This window comes from Lissotriton helveticus, chromosome 7, assembly GCF_964261635.1.
Source record: "Lissotriton helveticus chromosome 7, aLisHel1.1, whole genome shotgun sequence".
NCBI classification, from domain to species: domain Eukaryota; kingdom Metazoa; phylum Chordata; class Amphibia; order Caudata; family Salamandridae; genus Lissotriton; species Lissotriton helveticus.
In genome coordinates, this window is record NC_136068.1 from 500,927,372 (window position 1) to 500,950,868 (window position 23,497).

General features: G+C 46.0%; 1 protein-coding gene across 1 annotated transcript in view; it reads right to left on the reverse strand.

The window, feature by feature from the left end:
- LOC144768680 (putative DBH-like monooxygenase protein 2) overlaps positions 1-23,497 on the reverse strand; it is a 574,472-nt gene that overhangs the window by 322,814 nt on the left and 228,161 nt on the right. The window contains exon 4 of the mRNA XM_078652509.1: positions 9,317-9,400. Within this exon, the coding sequence (XP_078508635.1) occupies positions 9,317-9,400 (84 nt within the window). The remainder of the gene's footprint in view (positions 1-9,316; positions 9,401-23,497) is intronic.

Here is a 23,497-nt window from a genome sequence, read left to right on the forward strand (position 1 = left end):
ACAAACGTCAAACAAAAAGGTGGGAACATGTGTAGAAAACTATTGAAAATTGGATGGGGCGCTAGAGGGTGCACACACAGAATGGCTGCCTTCTGGTGAGGCTCCTGTAACCTGGAACACTTATCCTGAATTAATCCTCCCCAACTGGGTCGCGGCACGGCAGAAATGAACCCTGGCTGCTGAACACCCTGTTCCCCACCCTCAGTGAAACTTTGGTTTTGATTGGACGCTGCATGCCCGAGAACGGAGGCACGAAAGATCTTCCCAGGAGGGCGCTGGAGCTGCGGGTGCTGGGCCGAGAGGCGTCAGGCAACAGGAAACTCCGAGGACCACCACAAGGGCGGCGGCCTCAACGGACTGAAACGGACATCGAGGTGGCAGCGCCTGGGCGCCCCCGACATGGGGAGATTGTAATGGGCGCACTACAAGGCAACAGCGATGGCGCACTATAGCTCTTCACAATCCTGCGGTGAGAGGGAGACGGAGCCGATCTGTGATGTGGGGATTTGGGCCCGGCTGATATTTGCCGCTGTGGGGACCCGAAGTGCAGCGTGTTGACTGTGATACCGCTGCAGTGCGCGGGAGGGTGGAAACGGTCTAAATACCCCCCCACGACGGCATATTGGCCCAACCGATTGTAGCGCCAGACTGCTCCTGGTGGCGCCGACAGGCCCCTGCTGCGACGGCGGCTGCTCGGAGCGCTAGACACTTTGGGCCTACGCACTGTGACACAGCTGCACTCCTATGGCTGTCTCTTTGTGCTTCTTTTTACATTGAATGGACACCTCAGTGCGCTAAGGCTCTGCAGCTGCTGAGGGGTTACAGCGCAGGGGGCTGCCAATCTGCGCTCTCGCCAACAGGGATAAAGGAACTGAGGACTCACTTTCAAGGGCGCTGTGACTGTGCCATTCTGGTCTGCCTAATGGCGTGTTGCAGCTGAGGAGCCACACAGCGAATGGGCACTTCTACCATACAGGCTACTGTTGACAGTTTGCAGAGTGCAGAGGCCTGCTGCATGTCCAGATGACAAATATCACCTGGTTATATGTCTGATACCTCTCGACTGGCTGTGGTGTGCTCACGAGGCCCTGGGGCTAGTGGCAAGATGGGGAAGCAAGACAATCGCCAGCCGAAGCTATCCTTTGACGCTGCGAAAAAAAGCTCAAAACCTAATGCAGCGGGTGCTGAAATGAACAATAGCGACATGGCGGGAAGCAGTGCAGCATCCACGGACCTGGACATGCGACAGCTGCTGCAGGAAATGAGGCAGGGGTTCGCCACAGTGGTTGATAAAGTAGACAGGATGTCCTCCAGAATGGACGCCATCGTCCACAAAGTAGACCAGCATGAAGAAAGAATCGCGGAAACTGAGAGGCGTATATCCGACAATGATGACACCACCACTGGACACACGAGGCAACTAGCGTGGATGGACAACCTGCTTTGGATCATCGCTGTGAAAAACGAGGATTTGGAAGCTCGCAGTCGACGTAATAATATCCGCGTCACGGGCGTATCAGAATCCACAGACACAGGACGGATGGAAGACTACATAGAGAAGCTGCTCCTGACTTCCATTGGCGCTGAGGCCTTCTCTGTGCAATTCATTGTTGAGCGAGCGCATCGGTCTCTAGGTCCAATACCAAAACCCAGGACTCCGCCGAGGCCCATCATTGCGAGATTACTGAATTATCGGGACCGGGATGTGGCTCTGAGGGCAGCATGCACTAAACAAACTTTGACGTATAATGGAGTGTCATTCTCGATTTTCCCGGATTTTACTCCACTAGTACAAGAAGAGAGACGCAAGTTTCTAGATGTCAAACAGAAGCTACGTGCGGCTCAGATCGATTACGCATTGCTGTACCCCGCACGACTATGGGTAACGCACCAAGGAAAACAGCGATTCTTCATGAATCCGCAGCATGTGGAGGACTATCTACGTAATTTGAAGAAAACGCAGCGTGGAGCGAATGGTCGTAACCCTGCCCAGCGGGAAGATGCACAAGAGACAGATGAGGAAGCTTGACGCGGAGATCTCATTGCGTGGACTGCTCCTTAGTCACACCTGATGGCGTACACACGCTACTGCAGAGCGGAGAGGCTGGGGACGTTATAAAGAGGACTTGCCGAGCAGTTCGCGATTAACCCAGTGGTAATGTATTCCAGGGCCCACCACCCCTCCTCAGACAGAGCCAAGGGTCATGAAGGTTTTGGAGTTTGAGGAGGAGGAAGTGTTTGTGTTGCACTCTAGTAGTTACCCCTACAGGTATACCCCTATGTTGGAATGTATCATCTTGGGACTGTTGCATAATGTTTGGAGAGGTAAGGGATTGTTGACGGGGGTTATGGGGAGGGGGTGGGATACTGCTTCTGGCAAGTTGGGGTTGCTTCAGTGGGTGGGGGTTAGGTTGGGGGAGGGGTGGCGGGTGGAAGAAGGGGATGTTTGTTCAGAATTGGGTGGCACGGATGCACGAGATGACACGTTAAGACGACACGGTGGGGGGGGGGAGTGGCAGACCCAGCGCAAGAATTGTTGAAATACTTCAGATCCATTTCTCGCATGACTGAAGGGCGAGTCATTGATGAATCACTAACAATACTTTCCTGGAATGTTAGGGGTCTTAACGATGCATGAAACGGTAGACAGGTCCTCTCATATCTTGACAGACACAGAGCACACATAATATTGTTATAGGAAACGCACATTTCTCCACAATCTAGTCCTTCCTTTGCCATTAGGTGAGCTGGCAGTAGACATTTCTCGTCTTATTCTTCCTACGCCAGGGGTCTAGCAATACTAATTAAATGCTCAGTCCCCTTCACTCTGCTTGGCCAACTTGTGGACACTTCAGGGAGGTATGTTATGGTTTGGGGGAGACTGGGAGAAGGGATGGTTACTATTGTAAATTGCTATGCACCTAACACTGATACGCCGGAATTTTTCACAATGCTGTGGGACAAGGTACTTCATGTTGGCTCCACACGGGTGATTTGGGGGGGTGATTTTAATGTGGCCTTGGTGCCTGCATTGGATAGGACGGATGGTATGGCACATTATCACACCAAAGCCAGGGAGGCCTTGCAGGGTATAGTAGAGGAGGGGTCATTGATTGACAGCTGGAGACACAAGCATCCCACGAAACTTGAGGGCACGCATTTCACTTCATATACAGGCACTTGGGCAAGACTAGATTATTGTTTTATCTCAAGAGGTATGGCTGTGGATATCATTGCTGCGAAACATCTGTCCCGCACGTATTCAGACCATTGCCCAGTATTAGTTGAAATACGGGTGCCAGGGTGTGACCGCCCCAGACCTGCATGGAGATTACAACCTACTGCGTTACTAGACATGGCATTTCGGGAGGAGCTGATGGGTGACATACTGGACTTTTTTCCACGAAATAAGGGAACCGTTAATAGCATTGCAATGGTATGGCAGGCCTTTAAGGTCATGCTTCGTGGATGGTGCATAGCAAAAGGGAGTAGAGTACTATGAGATATTCAACGCACGATACACAGGCTGGAGGGGGACCTGAAAGAATTAGAGCGCAACATGCAGAGGGGGAATGGAAATAGGGTGCAAGAAGAGTTCAGAATCAAGTTGTCTGAATATGAGGAGGAAGCTGCACGGGAGTCAAAATTCTGTAATAAATATTGGGTTGCCCGCAAGTACGGTGAGGGGGAGAGGCCAGGAAAAGCATTGGCCGGGATTATACGGAATGCTCGAGGGGATCCCACTATCCTAGAACTTAACGATCAGAATGGATAATGCTTGTCTCCTGGACACGCTAGCCACACACTATGAGCAGTTGTATACCACGCAGGCTTTGGGTGCCATGGATTATGATGGTTATTTGGGTGATGTAGCTTTATGTTGGCTGAGTGATGTCCATCGGAAATTTTTAAGTGCCCCATTAGAGCTGGACGAAATTAGGGAAGCAATCATGTCCCTGAAGAATGGGAAGGCGCCGGGTTTAGACGGTATACCGGCTGAGTTTTACAAATGCTACATAGAGATCATGGCACCGGTATTACGTGAAGTTTTCGAAGATTTGTTCGACGAGGGTATTTTGCCACAAACGATGCGTGAAGTGGTGATTACATCTTTGTTGAAACCTGGCAAAGACCCCAAGGAATGCGACTCCTATCGTCCCTTGTCCCTCATAAATTGCGATGCAAAGATCTTAGCCAAAGTTCTTGCCACTCGACTATCTCTACTCATGACACAAATTGTACTTCCAGATCAATCGGGTTTTGTTCCTTCTAGAGCAACTAGCCATAACCTCCGTACTCTTTTTTCCCTTATCCAGACGGTGGCACCGGAGCTCCCACTTGCGGCAGTTTTCTTAGACGCCTCCAAGGCCTTCGATTCGGTGGAATGGTGTTATCTTTTCACTGTACTGCACATAATGGGATTCCCCCCTGTTTTTCTTACACGGGTGCAGTTATTATACAATAGACCTACTGAGAGAGTGCTCGTGAATGGCCGCCTATCGCCCAGCTTGCACATTACTAGAGGTACTCGGCAGGGGTGCCCACTGTCGCCCCGCCTCTTTGCCATTGCAATAGAGCCGCTGACATGACGGCTATGACAACTGCACCAGAAAAGCGCGTTTAAGTGCTTTCAACAACAAATCTCGGTACCGCTATATGCGGGTGACGTTATATGTTGTGGAACCACAGCTCCGACTTAATGCATTGCTGCGCGAGTTTGTGGCCTTTGGCAGAATGTCGGGAATCACTATAAATTGGGGCAAGGCCCAGTTCTTTCCGCTCACACCCACAGTGTCTGAATTCCCCTTAGATTATCTGTTAGAATGATGCCTTCTGACCTGAAGTACCTAGGGATCCAGATCTCGAGAGATAGAGAGGAAACGATACGGATGAATTATGGTACGGCTGTGATGCAGCTAAAGGATACCATTACCCGCTGGATTTGATTACCTATATCGATGGCTGGTAGGGTCTCGCTTATTAAAATGGTCATACTGCCTCGATTCTTATATTTCTTCCTCAATATACCATATCATCCGGGAGCTTATTTCTTCAAAACCCTGAAATTGGAACTGATTAGGTTAGTCTGGGGAGGACGCCAACCGAGGCTTAAATGGACTGTTTTAACCCAACCATATGACAAAGGGGGCTTTGATATCCCAGATATGTAGACGTACTATCTCAGTGCACAGGCGCATTACGTGTATCATTGGGTTACACCTACGTGCTATATGCCGCAGATAGCAGTAGAGGACTGGAATGCGCAACCGTTGCCACTCAATGGTATTATCCATGGTCCGGCTACAGTCCTTGAGATGCCACCAACCACGGTGTCCTGTACTATAGATGCATGGCAGAGAATGCTGAAAAAACTGCGAATCCCTTTGTTATATGCACCACGCCTGCCCCTGACCTATCACCCAAAGGTGACTGTGATTCAAGAAACAGGCTTCCAAAACATGTGCAAGCATCTCCACATAGCACTTTGGGGAGATCTGTTTTTTGATGGGATGTTTCGCTCAAAGGAGCACTTCTTTGGTGATACTGTCCCTACACCCCTAGACATTTTTTATTGTATACGGCTCCGGGAGGGAATGAAACAACTCCTTACGGACTACCCACGAGAACGAGAAACGGTCTCCCCCCATGAATGTTTTATTGGACAGTGCTGACGGTACGCACTTGGTATCGAGGATATATAGTATCTTTCGCTCATACATTCCAGAGGTGGTGGGGAATGCCAGGGAACACTGGAATGCTGACTTCGGGTAGGAGCTCACCGTTGAGCAATGGACATACTGCTGTGAAGTTACGGGTCGCATTACTGCAAGCTGTCGCTTCAAGATCATTCATTATACATTTTTGCATAGGGTGTATTATACGGCCGTCAGGAAGTATAGGTTCAACTTAGCTGACACTGATAGATGTGAGAGGTGTAGACAGCCAGGGGCTGTTTTTTTCCATTTAGCCTGGGAATGCCCGCAGATATGGCAATATTGGGAGCAAATCCATGGTGCTCTGGAGACGATGACAAATCTGACCTTTGATAAGAACCCCATGACCCTCCTTCTTGGGTACACCCCGGACATACCTAAGGGAAGTAGGAAGTTCGTGGATATAGCCCTATTGCTGGCGAAGCGATGGCTTGTATGCAGATGAGGGAGAGGGAGGGCCCCGAAATTTAAAGAATGGTTACAGGACATGCTATACTGTCAGGGGCAGGCTGGAATATACGCTGAGACACAGCCAATGTCCTCGAGGCCCAAGGACATATGGGAGCCATTGCTGGATTATGTATTGCAACAGGGAGATGATGCAGTAGAAGAGGAGGTACAGGTGGGAGCTGGGATGGACGCAGTGGGGGACACGCCTGATACTGGTTGATAATGTTGACAATATCTGCTGCATTGTACTACACTGATTTAGAGGCGATGTCGACATTGTCGGACTGTGTCAAACTACATGTGATCAGTTAAGAAAAGTTTTGCACCACGTGCCAATACCTTGCCCAGTGCTGAGTTGTATACTTCTGTGAAAAAGTGTCATGAGGATTTTCAAGTGTACTTATATCCTTACTTGCCTCTGCGTGGGACATGCGCTTCTACCCACTGTGAATCATATTGTACTGCTATCGTTGATCTATGTCACTGTCGTGCTTTGTGTGCTATCTTATTGTAATGCTCTTGGAAAAGGTGGGATGATGAACAGCTCTGGGTGCCAGGAGGAGCCCTGCACAGTTCTGGTGGTGCGCAGTGACGATCAGAACACACTACAAGGGAGGGGACAGCACTTAGTACCTGATTACAAGTGGCCCGTCTTGGATACCATAATCATCGCACCAGAAACATTCTGACACCAAGGTGTTCGGACTTTATTGAGTGCAATAATGATCTATTTGAACATTGTGGGGAATAACATGTAGATTTTGGTGCCTACCTCATCAAAATCTACATCTGTCAGCAAAAACCGGGCATTTTTAATTCAAATCATGTGTGACCTGCCCAAATTTAACGGAAGGTACAACGTTTATCTAATGCTATAAAGTTTGAAGCATTTATATTTGCAATAGATCACAATATAATGAATTTGTAATCAAGCCCTTACTGCTAGGAGGGGAAAGCATAGTGTGCAAGGGGCAAGCAGCGCAGAGTGCAATCTCCCTGTGCATGCATGGAGCTGATACACCACAGGAAGAGGCAGTGCATGCTTTTTAAAAGAGAGAGGAACTACTTGTGCATCAGCAGTGCTAGCATCCTTCACACACACACACGCAGACACACAAAAGACACAAGGACTTATGGCCATCGGCAATGCAAGCTTGCCCCAAAGACAGAAGCGGTATTGAATGGATCTCAGCAGTACAAGCTTCATTGACTTAGAGAACTGATCAACCTCTGAGAGTAGCAGTGCCATATGTGCCTCTGTAGTGCAAGCTTCTGTGACACAAACAGAACAGGTAGAGCAGCTACTCTTACATCTTTTCCTTAGGTCTTCAGGCACGTTGGTCGGAGTATCCTACAGGCCCTGCCTGCATCTAGCTTCTCTGGCCTCACGAAGGATTTGGGATCTAAATTTGCCAGAAGAGCTAGAGTTGTATCCAAGGACCACGTGCAGATCACCTTTGGCCCCACACCATCATTGCATACCTCTTTGGTGCAAACCATGCAGTCAGGCCAGCTCTTTTGCACGAGAGCTCTCCCTTCCAGGCCAGCTGTATTCTGCACCTGGGCGCTGGGTGTTGAGTTCTTCGTGTTGGTGCATGAGTGCGCTGCACTGCATCGGTGGTGGCATCAGGAACTGCCGTGCAATCACTAAAAACAGTCTTTCAGCATACAGCCCCCACCACCAATAACCAAATAGGAAGCATTGCCACAGCCAATCCAAGCCAAACGTGTCACAGCCAGCAAAAGTTCACCACACTATCTCAGGACAAACACACTACCCATTTCCACAAATCAGACTAGCCGCGAGTACACAGGTGCAAGACCGTCTGGCCCTAAATGATGTCATTACAACCACAAAACGTTAATCAATGACTCAATCATTTTCAGCAGTTCTTAAAGTTTGTAAACAGCTTCCCATTGGGTAATAAAATGCTGAATACATAAATATGCATCACTAGCAACTTTATTAGGATAATTGTAACAATTGCTGCTTTGCTGCTGTGTGAGGAAATATAAACAGCCTAAATTGGCTGACAGTTTGCTTGCAACAGTGTTTCACTTTCCTTACATGTGAAAGGCTAAGGAAAGCGCCCATTTCAAGATGGCTTCTTACTTCAATGAAACAGAAATACCAGTCCCAGGGAGGAAAAATAAAATTGCTGTCAGTACAATCTGTGCACCTTATTGCTGCCATTGCTAAAGCGGCCTTATGAACTCTTTGAGTGTGCAAAAAGGTGAAGCATCCTCACATTACTAAAATCTGACTCCATTTTCCTGTGACAACATATTGCGCTCTTTTGCGCGACAATACACTTTACAGCTCCTTGGCGTCTATTAGTATCAGCCAATATTCCCTTCTGCAATTTTTTTCTTTTCGAAATTTGATTTTCTTCCTTAAACATATTGGGTCAGATTTATGAGGCCCTTGCGCCTCTTTGCGCCGCAATTGCGTCACTTTATTTGACGCAACGGCGGCGCAAACAATGCGCCCAATTTACAACGTGACGCATCTAGGAGATGCGTCACGTTGTAAAGCCCTGCGCCATAAGGAGGCGTTCCTGCGCAAGGAGGCATTCCTGCGCAGGAACGCCTCCTAAAAGTGGCTGAGTGAAATCTATAAGATTTCACTCAGTCACTTTCAGGCCAATGCTGCGTCAAAAGCCTGCGCCTGCTTGAAGCAGGCGTAGGTCTTGACGCAGCATTGTGGAGATGGGGCACCCCCGAGCCTTGCTGGAGCTGCGTCGCGCTTGGGACGCAACTCCAGCAATGCGCCACCTTTACGGCACAGATGCGTGACGCATCTGTGCCGTTTTTGCCCCATGGTGCGCCGCATTGTAAATGCGGCGCACCATGGGTGGCGGAGCAGCGGCGCAGGATGACTGGCGCATCCCTGGGGATGCGCCAGTTATCATAAATCTGCCCCTCTAGATATATTTTTCTGAATACTTTTGCCGTTTACACCAACACAACCTAAACATTAACAAAAAAGGCCAGGGTAGAGAGAGAAGTAACTGCATTCTAAGAACAAGAGGGGATGCCCGAGACAAATAAGCAAAGAATTTAGGGCTGGCATTTTCTTAAAGACTTCAACATCTGATTTGGTTCTATATGATTCAGGGCCAACCCAATGGAAGTGTGGCTGCACACAGTACCTTGTAGATGTGGTGTTTGCTTGTGACCTCGGGCAGGGCGACGAAGGTACAGGCATAGGTGGTCTCCGTTGCAGGAATTGTGAACTGAAAGAGAGGAAACTTACAGCTCAGATCCGAGAAGAAACAATACGTGAGACAAATACTCCCCCAAATGAAGGAAATCAGGACACTGCAAGTCACCAAGGCCTTCTAGGACCATACGGACCCACTTACCTCAATGAGATGATGGAATACTGAGGGAACATGCCCTGGGTACCTTTAGTGGTGCTCTGTACCTTATAATACCTGGTACCATAAACACTTAACACTTTCAGGGACACAAATATTAAGCAATGGATATGGAAGTTCCAAATATTGAGGCTGGACATCATCGTATATGGCAAGTGGCAAAATGGCAGAATACTCGATGAAATAAAAAAGAATATTATGAAAAAGCAAACCACCTTCACAAATTAGCCCGTACATGGGAAATGAAATTAAACCAAGTCCTTACCTTGTGTGAGGTCATGAGAGGTGCACGGAGGCAAGAAATATTGTTCCAAAGCTTAGAATATGACTAAATTTCAGTCGTTTTTAGCTTTCTGATAGTAAACCAACTCTTTTAAGGGAATTCCAATGCTTTTTTAACTCATTTGGATAATGAACCATAACTACACTGATGGCCTGATTTAGAGCTTGGCGGACAGCATGAGGGATCTCCCTGTCCACCAAACTATCGGTCTGCCTGTCCTTTTTAGAGTCGGGCAGACCGTCAGCTTTACATTGGAGGGAAATCCACCTTTTTTGGTTTGTCCAACCTGCATATACTCTTGGGGCACATGAAGTGGCTCAGAGGAATATAGCATGTTACATCGTATGCTATTACATCGCGTTCCTTTACAACGTGGTTGTTACAACGACCGCGTTCTTAGAATGAGATACCTTTACAACGCAGGTCATTAGATCGACTTGCTATAGGGGGTGCGCTGGACTTAGGAATAGTAAAATGTACTATTCCAACTCCAGCCTGCGCAACAGTAGGGAAGGTGTTGGAATAGTAAATTATATTATTCCTTACAATAAAGTCGATCTAATGACTAGCGATGTAAAGGCAATGCGTTCTAACAACGAGGTCGTTACTACGACCGCGTTGTAAAGGAACGTGATGTAATGGCAGCGTTGTAAATGCTGTTGACCAGCCCAGAGGAATCGACAAGTGTTTCTCTAATGGTCTAACATGTACAGAAGGGCTTTAGCAGAGTATGAATGTTTTATGAATGGCCATGATCCTTTCCCAGCCCTTTCAAAGCCTCCCATAACTCACAGAGAAGGGGATAACATCCAAGATGGATGCCAGTTCCCATAGGCACGTAGCCGCATATGGAGGCTACAAAGGACACGGTAGACACAGGGTAAGAACTGAACTAACTTCCTGCATTCACCACAGGGAGGATTAAGAAGAGCTGCCTTGTGAAAAAGTGACGCTTTTAGTTTCGGAGGCTGTGACAGCATAGTCTCTACATTATCCCATGCTAATGGGGAAAATGTTTGCCTCTTTCCATGTACTGTATTATGGAAGTGGGCGCAGCGACATCCAGGAGGCACACTAACAGTGCGTCACACAGAGGTGGCTTACAGTTAGAGCACTCCGGAGGACAACTCTGAAAGGGAATAAATAGGGCCGCATGGACTCCCTGCCAGACTTCTCCCTGCATGCGGGTGCAGTTATAAACTGCACCCATCTGGAGGAGAATTTATATACCCACAAAAAGTGCAGGCTGGGTGCCACCTGTATAGTGATAGTTGGATCGGCTACTTCAATCAGCCATGGTTTTTCACTAATGCCCTGCACCAGGGTACCACACCCCAGATTGCGGCTGCCCTGGTGGCAACGAATTATATGTAATAGGGTCCACTGTCCCTGTTTGCAACTGACACAACTACTTAAAGGTGCCTGAGCTCAAACAGGGACCTCGCATATTTACTGCAATACTGCCAGATGTGCACAAGTATGCTTAGAAAAAAGATACAACTCGCTCAGATTGGGCTTAATTAAGCCACACACTTAAGAAAAATATTTAATTCAGTGAATCAGAAGTTTTTTATCTTAACAGCAAGCATTCAAATTGCCCTGTGACAGTTCCCATTTGACAACAGCTAAAGTAATCTCCCTGCTCACCACATCTGAAGGCATCTTGGCACTTGTAAATGATAATCTTTTTGTTTATTGATTATAATCTATGCTACAGTTGGTTATAATCTATGCTACAGAGCAAATTCCTATAACTAGATGGAATGTTCTGAATAACAGCAAGGGCAAACTATTACGGCAAACAACCCTACTGAGTCAGGCCGTTACAGTACAGATTCTTTGCTTAGAACTCGCCATAGTGAGTGACTTCTCAATAGCTCTAGCCAACAATATCAGATGAGGCTTTTAAACTATTACATGCCGAAAAAGGCCTAAATTAAATATGAGACCTTTAAGTCAGGGAAAAAAAACTTGATACTTTCCAAATAAATCTTAAAACAGCTTTAGAATATTTTCAGTGTACAGAAACCATCCTCCAATGCTGGTCCCCTGCACATTTAAAGCATTTCTCGGAAAATGTGTCTCCCTGATTAAGCCATGAGCTTGATAAGGCTCACTGCGGTCCCAGGATGCTTGTTTACGGTCCAGGAAAGACCTGGCTTGGCAGTTCAGGCTGGACTGTTCCCATGAGGCACAGGGTCAATACTGATTTGCATATAGCTGGGCCTGAACTGGGCTGGCGCAGTGAGCTAAAGAACGATGATGGATTCAACCCAGATCTGTGACTGGGGTTGAGTATCTGAAAACGTTCAGCGCTCTGTCCATCATCTCCTTGTGTTTGCTAAGGCTCACTGCCTTCAACTATCTCATTATAAATCTTTCACTTCTACTATCGAGTTTAGGATACCCCTACAACAAGTTAGATTTGCTTTGGAGCATAGTGTCAGGAGATGTATCATTATGCTGAGACTGGGAATACTCCCTCTAAAAGCTTGTACAACTAGTTGGAGTAATCTAGACGAAGATAGTGGGGTTTGCGACAAATGCAATCATGGTACCCAGGATTTAATACATGTTTTAATAAGGAGGTAGTATGGGCTAGAAATCGTTTTATAAAATATATTGTTTTTAGATAAAACCTCTTCTCCACCACTGACTTGATAACTTTTCTTAAAAGCGCAACAAATGAATTTGTTTATTATAAAGTATTTACATTTATGAAATATTTGTTTATTCATGTGTTAAAATGAGTGTTTAAAATATGTGGTTAGAAGAATTTAATCTAAAGAGATGGGAGTATGTATCTAGTATAATTGTTGATCTTGTAAGAGAGCTAAATCAATAAAAATGGAAACTGAAATTTAAATTATTTGTTTTTTGAAAGATTTTGTAAAGGGCCTTGAGTTGCTGCAGCCTGTGCTTACTTTGTTTGTAGAAAAAGTAAGTACCATGGCCATTCTCAGGAGGCCACTTCTTCCTGCACCACCACGCTGCTTTTATTTTAACTATTTTTCTGTGATACTGTGTATTTTATACTGTGTATTTTAACTCACCTCCCCCCTGGTAACTGAAACTTTAGCAAGGCACGATCTGGCCTCCCCGAGCTGCGGATTTTAGCGCTGCCGCGGGGCACTCTTCTCTTTGCCGCCATCTCCCTGGGCCACGCCCACTATCGCTAGGCCACGCCTAGTCTTCCCCTATAAAAAATGTGTTTTCCCAGGACGCGCAGCGGACGAGCGCAGCGGGCGCACTGTCTGCGCGCCGAAGGCGCGCCTAAGGCAAGCCCGTCTGCGCCCGTCCGTGCCAGGTTGGGCCTAGGGTCTAGGTGTCGTAATTTGGCAGTACCTGAGTTAGCGTTTAGCTCAGCTACACAAGCATTTCTGTTAACTTGACTAAACGTGCGGGGGCCATTTTGTATTTGGTGGCTTCCATTTTGTATGAACATGCGGCCTCGTGGTCAGCGTGCCCTTTCGTCCTTCCTTCATGCCAATGAACCTTTACCCTGCCCAGCAACAGGCTATTTTTAGCAATGGTCAGTCTCGCGCATGCGTACACCTGATCTCTGGACTAATGAGTGGTCACTCCTTAGGAATGTTCCCCAAACTGACCAGTGGTATTAAGCCCCTCCCACATTCTGGCTGTGTTCCAAAAATGTCCTTAAATGTACCTAAAACTGTTCAAATGTATACCGCCTACCTTTTTATTGCTGTTAAACTGTATAAAAGAGGTCGCGCACCGATGTTCGGTGTGATACTTCTTGCATTACCGAAGGGTGCTGTAGGAATGTACCACCACCCCATGGGGTCCTAATAAACTTGTCTTTTGCATTTTCAGTTTCCGTGCCAACTTCTGTTTATGGTGTTCGAGTGGTTTTGCAGAGTATGTAGGCCTGACAGAACCCGATACCACAATTGGCGACCACGAAGGGACTCATCGGCGACTTGGATGCCCGAAGGAGAGGTCACGACGAAGGATTGGAATCTCGCCATGGACGCGTACGCTGCCACTGAGTGACCCGAGTCTTGGCACCCACGGTGTTTTTTCCTTTCCTTCTGATCTGACCTTCCAGGTGGCGCCGGTCTTCGACTGAGATCCTGATTGTTCGGTTTGTCGTGTAGCGCCCGTTTGGCTGATTCGGCTACGGAACTTGGCAGTTGGAATCTGAACACTTTTGAAGATACTTGGTAAGCTTATGTTTGGTAAGGTAGTCTACTGACACTTACTATGGCTTTTTGAATTTGAATTTGAATTTGAATTTGTATGAGTTAGCTTACGTTTGGACCTATGATTTGAATTATATGTGGAGTGCACCTCACATAGGCAGGCATGTAGGGATATTTCTCTGATTTTGAATTTGTTTAAACGGCACATCGTGCGTAAAGTACATTTAAGTGCCATTTGTTGTAATATCACGTTTTCGTGATATTTTGAACATGCCTGTTCTCAGCACACTCCGAGGAATGTGCTGCTTTGGAAATGGTACCAATTATCGATTAAATGAATCCCAGCCGGCTCCCCCAGAGGGAACTCCTAATCGCGAAATGTACATTAAATTTGGCCTTCCTCCCATAATGTATAGCACATTATGGCACAAATACACTAAACCTGATCGTGAATTGCAATGGCCACTACATGGGTCATTCGACTTGCGAAAAGTCCAGTATGTGGAACAGTGTTTGTTTCAGCGCAGGTCTAGACAGGATATGTTTGATTGTGTGCGTATGTGGGAGAAAGCGGTGCGTGAACGAATGAAGCGTGCAGAAGCCTTGGCGGACAAAGAGCAGCGAAAGGCTGCTCGGGATAAAGCTTTACAGCTACAGGAGAAGGAATTGCAGGAACAGAAAGAGAAAGAGAGTCGAGAACGTAATTTACAAGTTAATGGTCAGTTTCCTATTCGACGTCCTCTTTATCCTGTCCTTACTAATGAATTTGATGATTTTTCATTGTTAGATCGTTGCCCGCCTCCGTATGTTCAGCCTACGGCTCCGGATGTGGAATCGGACGAGGATAATCAGGATAAACAGCGTACCAGGTTACATAACGAGCGTATGACGGAATTGCGTTCGATTGCTCGTAAACTTAATATAAATTCTATAACTGTTTCAGAGGTTGATGATTTTATGAGTAAGTGGTCTGACAAGGAACGATTGTATTTTTTAGATCATTTTGCAGGTGAAGTTGTTGAGCGGTTTAGGAAACAATCTCCGGAGTTGGAACCTAAGGATATATCAGTTGGTCGTGACAATTTCCGTAAAGGTGTTTTTGCTCTTTCAGATACGGAGGAATTTTTCCAGCGTTTGATTTGGTTACGGGATGAGGCGACACGATTACGAGCGGCGAAAAAGGCATCGGATCCATCAGCGTCTGGATCGACGGAAAATTCCCGAGTGTGCCCTATCTATGGATCAGATAAGAGTGTTGCGATTAATGTTATGCCTATGCGGGAAGCTGCACCTTTGTATGTCCCTCCTAAAGGGGATGGTACGGATGAGGATAAGACGTCTAAGGATTCAAGGGGCTATTTTGTGTATAATTGGGTTTATACGCCATGGAATAGAGCAGATGTTATGGCACTTAAGAATGCTTTGCCTGACCCCCGTAAAAATCCAGCAGCTTTCTATGAAGGTGTGGAGGGCGCTATTTCTTCGTGTATTATGACATTAGTTGATATTGATCTTTTCTTTGGGCTGATATTGCCTCCTGATATGTGGAGGGCGATTCGTAAGTTTGACGATCGAACGATATTAGGTGCAGATTGGAAGGACATAGTGAGAGCTGATTTAGATAGGGAACCTGCATGTAAGCCGTGTCAGTTGATTTTAGAATTACCGACAGCTATCTTGAATAAATTAAAAACGCTTGTTCCCCCTAAGAAAATAGATTGGACAGTGTTAGCATCTTGTAAGCAGAAGTCAGACGAATCGGTTTCTGATTTCTTTTCACGTTTTGAGGAGGCATTCCATGATTACAGTAGTCAATCATTAACAGAGGACACGGGCAGGCACTTATTCGTAGACAGGTATGTGGCTAATCTCCTACCGGAGATTGCAAAACGATTAAAGGTTAGTGAAAGTTCATGGACCACTGCAACGCCCGCTTCTTTATTAACTATGGCTCAGTATTATGAACGACAGGAATTGGAGGCTAAAGAAAGTAGTGATAAGAAAGCGAAGGACTTAAAGACGAAGGTGATGTTGGCTCAGGTTCATGCTACGCAATCGAGAGGGAATGATAGGGGTAGACGAGGATCGTATGTTATGTCTCCCCCTCGTTCTGACATTTCTGAGAATCAGTGTGCATACTGTAAGCAGTTTGGACATTGGGTCGCAGATTGTCCGGTACTTCGTGAACAGCGTAGTCAGAGGGGTCGAGGAAGTGGAAGGTCACGGAATAGTTATTCAGGACCGAGAGGTGGAGCGAATGATCGTGGTAGGTTTGAAGAGAGGGGTCGTGGTCAGGTTGAACATAATACTTTTGATCGACAGAATCAATATCAGATAGCTGAAGGAGAGAATATTGAGTCTCAGGACAATAGATATGCATAGGATTGCGTAGGATGGGGTGTGGAATCGGTTGAAGTACCAGTCGATCAAAGGGGTCCATATATATCAGCACATGTTTTGGGTTCTACTAATCAGTTTCTGGTCGACACAGGAGCTACTCGTAGCGCTCTGTCCAAACACTTGGTTCCAAGGGCTCCCCTGTCTGGCGAAACAATTACTGCAATAGGGTTCGATGGAACACCTTCACTAAGCCCATTGTCTCAACCCCTTACATTTCATGTTGATAAATTCATTGCCCCATGTCCGTTTCTATTATCTCCAAATACACCAGATAATATTATGGGACTTGATATGCTAAAGCATTTTCGCGCAACAATACGCTGTGCCCCTGAAGGGTTGCGGGTTATTTTGAATGAGAACTACCCAGAAATTGAGAGATCGTGCCTCATTCTGGAGGCCGACACATTAGCTTCCCTTCCAAGCACGTTATGGGCTACTTCCGATACTGATGTGGGTCAAATGATTATTCCTCCTGTGCGCATTACTGTAAAGGAGGGAGCGATCTTTCCTCGTGTTCCTCAGTACAAGATCTCTAGAGAAGGTGAAATAGCTTTGACACATATTGTGAATGACTTGATAACGGCGGGGGGGTGGAGGAAGTTCCCTACAATGTTTGCAACAGTCCAGTTCTTCCGATCCTAAAGAAAGATACAGACACTAAGATCTATCGTTTTATTGTTGATTTGAGGGAAATTAATAAGATTGTTGTACCCCAGTATCCAGTAGTATCTGACATTACCACCTTACTTACTTTGGTTCCACCCACAGCTACTACATTTACGGTGATCGATTTGAAAAACGCTTTCTTTTCGATCCCCATTCATCCTGATAGCCGATATTTGTTCGGCTTTACATTAAATAATAAATCTTATAGATTTTGTCGAGTTCCTCAAGGTTACGCAGAAAGTCCTAGCATTTACAGTCAGGCTTTGAAAAGACAGCTTGATTCTTTTGATTTGCAGTCTGGGGTGGCGCTTATCCAATATGTCGACGACATTTTGCTTGCGGCAGACACACAGGAGCAATGTGAGGAGAGTACACTCTCCCTGATTTCTTTCCTTGCTGAACACAATCACAAGGTTTCACGAAAGAAGCTACAATATTGTAGACCAAAGGTGACATATATCGGTCATCTTTTGTCTAAGGAGGGACGTGCATTAACATCAGATCGATTTCAAGCAATTTTAGATACACCAGTCCCTTGCACGCAGAAGGATGTTCGCGCTTTCATAGGTTTGACGTCCTTTTGTAGGCAATGGATACTAGGATTTTCGTACATTGTAAAACCGTTGTTAGCATTACTGTCCAAAACTGCACCAACTCCTCTTGAATGGACGGATGAATGCCAGAATGCTTTTCAACAATTGAGACAAGCTCTTTGTTCTGCACCAGTGTTAGGTACACCAGATTATACAAAGCTGTTTATACTGTATGTACACGAGAAGGATGGGTGCGCATTGTCAGTTTTAGTACAATTACACGGAGATAAACAGAGACCTTGTGCATATTTTTCAGCGGTACTCGATCCTGTGGCTCGAGGACTGCCTGGATGCCTCCGAGAAGTTGCAGCAACAGCAGTAGCTATACGGCAGAGTGAGGGAATAGTTTTGTCACACAAATTGTTGGTGTTAGTTCCCCATGCAGTAGATGCGCTATTGAACCAAACGAAAACGCAGCATCTAACCAGTGCCCGTTTAACAGGATACGAGTTAACACTGTTGGCGCCACACATTACATTGAAGAGGTGCGCCACTTTGAACCCCGCTACTTTATTGCCATATTCTGTTACTGAGACCCAGGAAGAAGAACAACATGATTGTGTTTTTCTGACTGACGAACAAACAAAGGGTCGTGTCGATTTACAGGACACGCCACTTCCTGATGTAGATGGGGAACTGTGGGTTTATGGATCGTGTGTGAGATTGCCAGATGGTACGGCTTCCGCGGCCTATGCGATCACGACACTTAAGACAGTGGTAGAAACAGCACGAATACCGCAAAAATTGGCCTAAGCAGCTGAATTGATAGCCTTAACGAAAGCATGTGAGTTAAGTGCTGGTCTATGTGTGAATATATATACTGATAGTCGTTACGCCTTTGGAGTAGCGCACGATTTTGGCCTACTCTGGAGGGAACGAGGGTTTATGACTTCACACGGAACACACATCATGTACGGAGAGTTGGTATGCGACCTCCTGAACGCACTATTATGTCCAAAGAAGGTGGCGATAATAAAATGTAGTGCACATAAGAAAGTGACAGACAAAATAGGGCAAGGAAACGCTTTTGCAGATTGCATAGCGAGAGAGACTGCTATGTTGCAAAATGACTCCCCTATGTATGTGGTGAGATCACAAGCGGAGCGATGGCATGATGCTAGAGAAGAAATCTTAGATATACAGAAGTCAGCATCTGAAGCAGAACTCGCAAACTGGGCAACAGAGGGAGTACTGGATGATGAGGGTTGTTGGAGAAGCAAAGACATGGAGAAATGGAAATTGCCTGCTGTTTATTTGCAAGCAATGGTTCAAATGACACATGGGCTGGCACATGTTGGAGCTCTTGCAATTACTAAATTGCTTACACGAGTTTGGGAGCATCCTGAGATTGCCAGCACGGCTAGGAGAGTAGTGCAGACCTGTCTGATATGCCTACAGTATAATCCTGCTAAAGGGACCTATACTCCTAAAGGAGGGTTCGTTCCACCTACTGCACCATTCGAAGTGCTACAAATGGATTACATCCAGCTTGAGCGCTGTAATAACCTCAAATATGTCCTAGTGGTGGTGTGTGCCTTCAGTAAATGGATTGAGGCCTATCCTACGAAGGATAATACAGCATTGACAACAGCTAAGGTGTTACTCAAAGAGTACTTCCCACGTTATGGTGTTTGTAAATTTTTGTGGAATGATAATGGTCCTCATTTCATTGGGAAAGTAGTGGAGCATGTCCTGAAAGGATTGGGAAGTAAGCAAAAATTTCACGCTGTATTCCATCCGCAGTCAGCAGGTCTGGTAGAGAGGTACAATGCGACTCTGAAGCTGAAGTTGGCGAAGATCGTGGCATCCACGTCTTTGAAATGGCCGGACGCTTTGCCATTGGCATTACTGTCTATTAGATCAGTGCCACACTGCCGAACTGGCCTCACACCCTATAAAGTGGTGTTCGGAAGGCCCATGAATATCTGGGGAGTTCCGAGGCCTCGTTTGATACATGATGTGCCTTGTATAATGATGAACGATTATTTGGCACGATTAACAAATGATTTACTTTCTATTCACCAACAGGTTCGAGAAGCGCTCCCTGACAATTCCATTGGAGAGGCTCATGATCTCCGTCCTGGCGACTATGTGATGATCCGGGTGTTTGAGAGATCCAGCAGTTTGGAGCTGAGGTGGCGTGGCCCTGAACAAGTGCTGCTGGCAACGCGAACGGCTGTGCGTGTCACGAATAAGAAGCGGTGGATACATTCAACACACTGCCGACGTGTCTCTCCGGATCTGGTGAATCCTACTGCGTTGTCTGACTACCGAGACATCTTGGATGCGGAGAGGAGCCCAGCTGTTACGTCTCATGAGTCGGAGGGAGCCTTCCCGGACCACACTGTTTCTGGTGGAGTGAAGTACAATCTGCGGCCAAGGAAATAATATTTTTGTATTTTTGTGACTGGTTGGTAACCGTTCCGAGGTTTGTGAAAATGGAAGCCGGGAATATCAAGGGGGGGGATCAGTTCTGCCCAGTGTAGCGACACCCGTCTTGAATCTCGGAGAAGAAACCAGCGGCAGCCTCGGTTCTCAGCACTATATTTTTATTTTTTAGTTTGGTTCTTGAAATTTTGTTCTTTGTACTATGGCACCTACATTGAGAAACAGAAGAATTTTGGGTGCAGTTCTTTTTGCTACGACAATAGTGGTAATCGCAGTAATAGCTTGGACTATAGAAAGACTGTTTCCTGCACGAGAATATTTACTGCCTACCACTCCAATTCCATCTGAACATTTCCATTTTACTTTGCCCTATCATGAAGAAAGACATAGACAGACTTACTTGAATAATAGTTTCATTCAAATTTTACATCATACACATAATATGACTAATACCTCCAACTGTTGGGTATGTGGGATGTTACCTGGACATCAGAAGAAAGGAGGAACTCCACTTATTCCTCTTCCTTTTTCTCACAATGGTTCATGTAATGCTTGGTACACTCTTCTCTTTACTTTGAGATGGCCAACAAAAGGTGGACTACTTTTCCGATTGAACAAGGTCTGCTATAACGATCGAGATGGCTATCCACAAGCAGAAGGAACTAAATTCGACCGGACAATGTATCTACACCTCGTATCTTCACCAACCAGAGACTTGCAAATATGTCTAGTCTACACATGATTACAGTTATTGATACAAAAGCAGATCTTTGTATTAGGAATAAAGGAACAATTCCGGTAGGGAGAAGTGAATGCAATATTACTCTCGCTTTTGATACACCCAATGGTATTTCTTTTGTGGCCTCATGAAACACTTATTTTATTTGCGGTAATAAAGGTTATCATCGTCTTCCTCTTGGATGGTTAGGCACATGTTATATATCCTTTGTATTGCCCCCTGTGTTTATTGCCCCGCCTATGTACCATAATGATTTTGTATTGTATCACGATTTTATATTGAATAGAGTTAAGAGAACATTGGACATTGATGATGTCGACCAAACCGACACCTCACTACAACAATATGTGGATTTTAATTTAGGGTTGTTCTCTTTTGTGGGTGCTGCTCTAAACAGCAGGAAAATTAGACGGCTAACACGTGTTGTGGAGGCAGTTGCTAATGAAACTGCTTCTGCTTTAGGGAATATAACTGAAGAACTCCAGATTACTAGAATTGTTATGCTTCAGAACTGAATGGTTCTGGACGTAGTGTTAGCTGATCGTGGGGGTGCATGCCGCATCATCGGAAGTAGTTGTTGTGTTTACGTCCCTGATAATTCGCCATCTGTGTATGATGCCATTTCCAAATTGTACAAAATCGCCTCTGAAATTCACACTGACAATGGTACTTGGACCTTTTCTGGTTGGTTTTGGACTATACTCAGTACATGGGGCTGGAAACTGCTAACGGTTCTATTCGTGATTATTGGGATATTTTTCTTCTGTTGTTTATGTATTCAATGTGGTCCTACTTTATGTTCTGTATGTATTACAGCCTGTATTCCATCCAAACGAGCTATTGCTAAAAATGTACAGATAAGTAATGCCGAAGTAATGAAAATAATGACGATTGATATCGACGATGAAAACCCGGATTACTTCCATTATGAGGTAGCTTCAGCTAAACGCTAAAAGGGCCGTCTGTCGTAATTTGGCAGTACCTGAGTTAGCGTTTAGCTCAGCTACACGAGCATTTCGGTTAACTTGACTAAACATGCGGGGCCATTTTGTATTTGGTGGCTTCCATTTTGTATGAACATGCGGCCTCGTGGTCAGCGTGCCCTTTCGTCCTTCCTTCATGCCAATGAACCTTTACCCTGCCCAGCAACAGGCTATTTTTAGCAATGGTCAGTCTCGCGCATGCGTACACCTGATCTCTGGACTAACGAGTGGTCACTCCTTAGGAATGTTCCACAAACTGACCAGTGGTATTAAGCCCCTCCCACATGCTGGCTGTGTTCCAAAAATGTCCTTATATGTACCTAAAACTGGTCAAATGTATACCGCCTACCTTTTTATTGCTGTTAAACTGTATAAAAGAGGTCGCGCACCGATGCTCGGTGTGATACTTCTTGCATTACCGAAGGGTGCTGTAGGAATGTACCACCACCCCATGGGGTCCTAATAAACTTGTCTTTTGCATTTTCAGTTTCCGTGCCAACTTCTGTTTATGGTGTTCGAGTGTTTTTGCAGAGTATGTAGGCCTGACAGAACCCGATACCACATAGGCAGATTGGGGAAAATTACAACTATACCTCCCTCGAACTCCGCTCGTTACAACAGTCTCACCCCCCCTGCCTCGACGCTGCCACACGCTCCTGTTTAACGGCTAATAACATCTGCCGTCCCCACCCAATCCAGACCACCTCTGATACCACTCTCCAAGGCTCCTACTCTACTAGTGACAGTCCAAGTCCTAACAACTTTACACTTCATTGCCAATACCTAAACACTAGGTCTATGGTAAAACACCAGTTAGACATTTTCTTACTGCTTAACTCTGATAGACCGGACATGTTACTAATCACCGAAACCTGGCTCACCGAGGACTCCCTACCGGATGTCCTTGCAGCTCTCCCGGCGGATTATTACATATTATCTATGAACAGAGAACCAGGAAAGACTGGGGGTGGCGTCGCCGCCATCATCCACAAAGATTATAAGTTCACTACATTACCCTCCTTGGATCTACCTGAAACCGAAAACCTTGTAATCAAATCTGACACAGACATGGGCACAATGGTACTGGTATTGATCTATCGTCCACCTAAAGCGATGCCCTCCTTCCCGCTCTCTTTGAGCGAGCAAATGGCCAGCTTAGCCATCAACTACGATAAGGTAATGCTGATTGGGGATTTAAATTACTGGTACAAGGACTCGGAAGCAGGACCTCAGGCCATGGAACTTTTTGAGCTCCGTTCCCATTTAAACTCCTCTCAAGTAGTCCTGACCCCCACTCATGAAAAGGGACATAGTTTGGACCAGATCTGGTCATACAATGTCCCATTGTCTACTCCCACGACAACGCCCTGTATATGGTCCGATCACTATGTACTGCAATTTTCCTACACCCTTCACGGCCATATAAAGGCCCCCGCTCCCGCCGGAGGGATTGTTAGGAAATGGAGTTCATTAAACAACCAAGATTTTCTGTCCACCTTAGCTAACTCTATCCCAGCACCCTCCCTAGACATTAATCTTATGGAAAAAGATCTCACTGACTGGCTCTTGGTAGCCTGCAACGAGCATTTTCCTCTCTCCAAATTCTCACTCGCCCGTCGCATGGACGCACACAGATGGTTTACAGCAGACCTAAAAAAACAAAAGTTAGAATTGCGCCAATCAGAGAGAAAATGGAGACACGGGTACTCCGACGAGGATAGAATATCATTCACACCTG